General features: G+C 52.0%; 1 protein-coding gene across 1 annotated transcript; it reads left to right on the top strand.

Annotated features, from left to right (window-relative positions):
* The first annotated feature begins 44 nt into the window (after positions 1 to 44).
* On the top strand, positions 45 to 4,653 carry ubn1 (ubinuclein 1). The gene is made up of 10 exons (XM_062448949.1): positions 45 to 146; positions 353 to 489; positions 752 to 1,475; positions 1,712 to 1,782; positions 2,235 to 2,361; positions 2,428 to 2,534; positions 2,838 to 2,984; positions 3,089 to 3,136; positions 3,667 to 4,217; positions 4,377 to 4,653. The coding sequence occupies exons 1-9, from the start codon at positions 45 to 47 to the stop codon at positions 3,857 to 3,859; spliced, it is 1,656 nt and encodes a 551-aa protein (XP_062304933.1). The 3' UTR covers positions 3,860 to 4,217; positions 4,377 to 4,653.
* Positions 4,654 to 5,101: the final 448 nt, after the last annotated feature.

Below are 5,101 nucleotides of genomic sequence, written 5' to 3'. Positions count from 1 at the left end.
TGAGAGCCTGTTTGATCTTTCTCCCTCTCCCCCTCCCACCCTCTATGAAGGGAGGAGGAGAACAGAGGAAAGACAGGATTCAGGATCTGGTTGATATCGGTTATGGCTACGACGACGACGACTCTTTCATAGACAACTCTGAGGCAGTGAGTGTCACCCCGACGACCTGTCACCCATTCTAGGTTTACTCACCCACCCATCCAAATCACAGCTGATGAAAGGGATAATAACAAGACAAGAGATGGATAAATAGACCACAGTAACACTGTAGGAGTGTCCACAAGCTCTGCCTGCAAATGTGCTGCTGCTGGCTGACTGAAGGCTCTGTCTCCCCCTGGTGGTGTGTCTGCAGTATGATGAGTTTGTGCCCTGCTCTCTCACCACCAAGCTGGGAGGGTTCTACGTCAACTCTGGAACGCTGCAGTTCCGCCAGGCGTCCGACACAGAGACACAAGCCAGAGGCCAGAGGAGCGGCACCACATCCCCAAGGTGAGTCACGAGTCAAGGGAGGGGGGGAAGGGGGAAGGGAGTCTCATCCTGATGCTGTTCTGTCAGAAGAGGAAGCTGCAGCAGAGAGAGGGGAAACCACAGAAGAAGAAGAAGAAGAAGAAGAGGAGGGAGGAGAACTCTGAGATGATCCTCCAGCAGAGGACAACACTGGGTGAGCACACACACACACACACACACTGGGTGAGCAGGGACTCACTCAGACATACACACACTCCTTCTCTCTCTCCCTCTCTCTCTACAGTGTTCCTCCTGTGGGAGAGGAGGAGAAAGGGAAGAGGAGGAGGAAGCCGACCGGCCCCCTGTGCGTCACCGACATGCTCCGAAAGTTCCAGAGGGAGAGGCTGAAGAGAGAGGAGGAGGAGGAGAGGAAGGAGAGATCAGGGTCATCCCTGGGGGAGGGGTCATCTGTTGGACACCTACCCACAATGCACCTGGGCCGTGCAGACGCTGCCGGTGGCGGAGGCCTTGGATTGGCTGATCCTCTACTCAACCTGATTGGCTCAACCAATGACAGCACTCTGATGCAGGCAGCCAATACAGTGGACTTCCTGGTGGATCTGGACAGCTTATTGGATGCCACGGCAGAGAACACACCAGAACAGGAAATGAGCCCTGAGCTCTGTGTGGATCTGACCTGGGGTGTCCAGAACCACAACCAGGTTGTGTCTGCTCTGAACCACACACCAGCCCAGACCCTGCCCCAGACCCTGCCCCAGACCCTGCCCCAGACCCTGCCCCTAGTCTATGATCTCACTGTCTTTGATCCAGAGTTTGATTCTTCTCCTCCTCATGCTGCTGCTTTTAAAACAACCCCAAACCAGAACCAACCTCTAGCCCATGCCTCAAACCGGCCCCTGCCTCATCCCCAGCCTCACTCCCAGCCTCATCCCCAGCCACAGGCCCTGCCCCCCCTACCCGAGGGCCTCCCTCCAGCTCTGGAGAGAAAAATTACTGACCTCACCCTGGTAAGACTGGATAACCCAGAAGGATAACCCCGGTCACATTAGGTCACTCCGGTGACCCTAGGTCACACTAGGTCATCCCGGTCACACTAGACTGCATGGGTTGTCGGTTTGTCACAGGTTTATTTAAACTGATGCATTATCCCCAAACATCTGGTGGACGGAGTGATTGATGTATTGGTTGGTTGACGGATGTTTTGATTGGTTGATTGACGGATGTTTTGATTGGTTGCTGTCAGGTAGCCAGGGTGTCAGCAGGAGAGTCCAAACTGAAGTTTTTCACTCCGGAAGTCAACGCCCTGCTCCTGGAGTAAGCTGCACTGTGACACTACACCCTGCTGACATAGTCTTGTTTATATTGTATTATCATTTACATTTTACATTTACATTTATTCATTTAGCAGACGCTTTTATCCAAAGCGACTTCCAAGAGAGAGTTTTACAAAAGAGCATAGGTCACTGATCATAACAACGAGATAGCCCCAAACACTGCAAGTAGCCAAAACATGAAGCATACATTGTGGAAAACCAAATAAGTGCCAAAGGGAAGAACCATAAGAGCATGTAGTTAAACAAGTTTCAAAGTTTAAACAACATTTCATTGTATTACTTTCGTAGTTCTGTATGATAACATCATTGTAGTACGTTGTTCTATTATTGTATTGACTGTTTTGTGACTGTGTATGGTAGTATTACTGTCCTGTTTCTCTTGCGTTTCCTAACCTGTGTGTGTGTGTGTGTGTGTGTGTGTGTTGTGAGCAGCGTGGAGCTGCAGGTGAGGGAGCTGGGTGTGCAGGTGCGCTCCAGGGTGTACACACACCTGGCCTCGCTCCTGCCCTGCAGCAGAGACACTCTGTTCAAACGAGCCAACAAGCTGCTCAAGGCTCAGGTACGTACCTCTGGGAGGGAGAGGGGGTGTGTACAGAAGATGATGGACCTGTGTGTGTGTTTTCAGGTGGAACCCATCCAACGTCTGAGCGAAGCCATTGGAAGAGCCATGCCAGAACAGATCTCTCGTTACCACGACGACTGCCTGGCCCAGGCCCACGCCAGGGTCCTCAAGTATGTCACCTTGGCAACCGCATACCAGATCCCATGAAGGTGTTCCTAGTCATCATTTCTCACACTCTCTCTCTCTCTCTCTCCCCCTCTCTCACAGGGTGGTAGAGGGGGAGGTGGGAGGATCTGGGGAGGGAGAGGGGGAGGAGGAGAGGAACAGTAAACGAGTGGCAGGTCCTCGGAAGACTTTCATGTGGAATGAAGAGATCAGGTGTGTATATATATGCTAATGATCTAACAAGTATTAGGAGCCAGGCTGGCAGGCTGGCCAAGCTGATGCAGTTGCCTTTTGACCGTGTGTGTCAGGGAGTGTATGTGCAGCGTGGTGAGGGCGAGGATGGACAGGTATGAGAGGGAGAGAGGGAGCGACCAGGAGGACCAGGAGGACCACCTGAGGACCTTCCTGCAGGAGAAGGTCAAACCTCTCTGGCCCCGAGGCTGGATGCAGCCCAGGTAAACTCTCACACACACACGCACACAATGCTGTACTTTCTAAATGTACTATTTGTACATGGCGTCTGACTGAGATGTGATGTGAGTTCTGCTGCTGTTTACAGAGTTCTGATGAAGGAGAGCAGGAGAGTCCTCTGTGAGAGAACCTCAACGTGGGTAACTGTGTGTGTGTGACAACACTGTACCTCCTCTGTTCTAACTGTGTGTGTGTGACAACACTGTACCTCCTCTGTTCTAACTGTGTGTGTGTGACAACACTGTACCTCCTCTGTTCTAACTGTGTGTGTGTGACAACACTGTACCTCCTCTGTTCTAACTGTGTGTGTGTGACAACACTGTACCTCCTCTGTTCTAACTGTGTGTGTGTGACAACACTGTACCTCCTCTGTTCTAACTGTGTGTGTGTGACAACACTGTACCTCCTCTGTTCTAACTGTGTGTGTGTGACAACACTGTACTCCTCGTGGGTAACTGTGTGTGTGTGACAACACTGTACCTCCTCTGTTCTAACTGTGTGTGTGTGACAACACTGTACCTCCTCTGTTCTAACTGTGTGTGTGTGACAACACTGTACCTCCTCTGTTCTAACTGTGTGTGTGTGACAACACTGTACCTCCTCTGTTCACTGAGTTGTGTGTATGTAGTGTACGAAACACTAGTTAGTGTTGGCTCCCTCCCCCAGTGTGAAGAGGAAGATGAAGACTGAGAAAAGACAGTCATCCATCCTGGGACCCCAGCCCTCCTGGGTCCCTCCCCACAAACGGAGCACCTCCCCTGGGCACGGCCTCCACCCCGGACCCCCTGACCCCCCACCACCCCCAAAGCTTCCACCCCTGCCAGCCCTCTCCGGGCGGGGCTGTGGTCAGGGGGGATGAGAAGGGGGGAGGCGGGGGAGGGTGCTCCTCCAGTGTGGGTGTGTCTCCCACCCCCTCCCCCCTCAGGCTGGGGGGGCAGCAGGGCCCCTCCCCCCTCAGGCTGGGGGGGCAGCAGGGCCCCTCCCCCCTCAGGCTGGGGGGGCAGCAGGGCCCCTCCCCCCTCAGGCTGGGGGGGCAGCAGGGCCTGGCCAGGGACAGGATCTTCAACGACTGTGTTTCCCAGGCGCTACTAGCTGCCTGCGCGGCCGCTGACCTCTCACCGCAGCAGTGGGGGTGTGGCCTGCTGAGCCCACCACCTCCTCCCCCCCCACCGCATCCCAGCCCGCCCTCCCCCTTCTCCTCCACAGCCTCACACACAGTGAGTTTGTGTGTGTGTGCAGATTTGTCATTCACAACAATGTTTCATAACTGTTCACGTGCAAATGATATAATCAGTCTTTAACACATTGACATACATTGCTGTGTGTGTTAGATCAGCTCCAATAGGCACCAGTCTGATGTCCAGTGTTTGTCCCAGATTCAGGGCAGCTGATGGGGGAAGGTGTTGACTCCCAGAGGAAGCTCCACTGATCCAGACAGAACCTTCTGGAACTCACCAGGGAACACTCCGGAACGCTCTGGAACACTGACACCACCAGATGAGATGCTGTTTGTTTTACACAGGGTGTTTTCATGGCATGATCCTTTTGATGGGTGGAGAAGGATGGGGGGGTTGGTGTAATATGAAGTATTAATGGAAGTAGACTGATTTCTACCAACCCTGGGATAGTTATGGTGTTTTAGAAGGGATCCATTTGTTGTCATTAAATTAATTTGAATAAAGTAATAAAGATTTATTTTAATTGCAATGCAGGCCACATTATTTAATACTTGATATTTAAACAACTATCTAGTTGTAACAACCTGCAGAGTTGGGGTGTCATAAAACCTTAACCCTCGTGCTGCCTTCGGGTCACATGACCCAAAGGTTCATAACGAACCATCGTTGTGTTTACCCGATTTTACCCAATACAAAAACAAATTAAAATAATTTTCTTTTAACCTTTGCAATGTGGGGGGTCTGAGACAGCCCAACGCGCTTCACTTTGTCTTTGTATGCGGTAAATCTGTCGCAATACGACGGTGGGTCACAATGACTGATGGGTCAGAATGACCCGAAGATAACACAAGGGTTAAGCAAGCAGGGCTCCCTGTTAACTCACTGGGTTAGTGTGCGTGCTCTTTCAGACATGCTGGGGCAGT

The sequence above is a fragment of the Osmerus eperlanus genome, chromosome 22, assembly GCF_963692335.1.
Source record: "Osmerus eperlanus chromosome 22, fOsmEpe2.1, whole genome shotgun sequence".
Lineage (NCBI taxonomy): Eukaryota > Metazoa > Chordata > Actinopteri > Osmeriformes > Osmeridae > Osmerus > Osmerus eperlanus.
The sequence above is the reverse complement of the archived record's forward strand: the minus strand, read 5'-3'. Positions and strand labels throughout refer to the sequence as shown.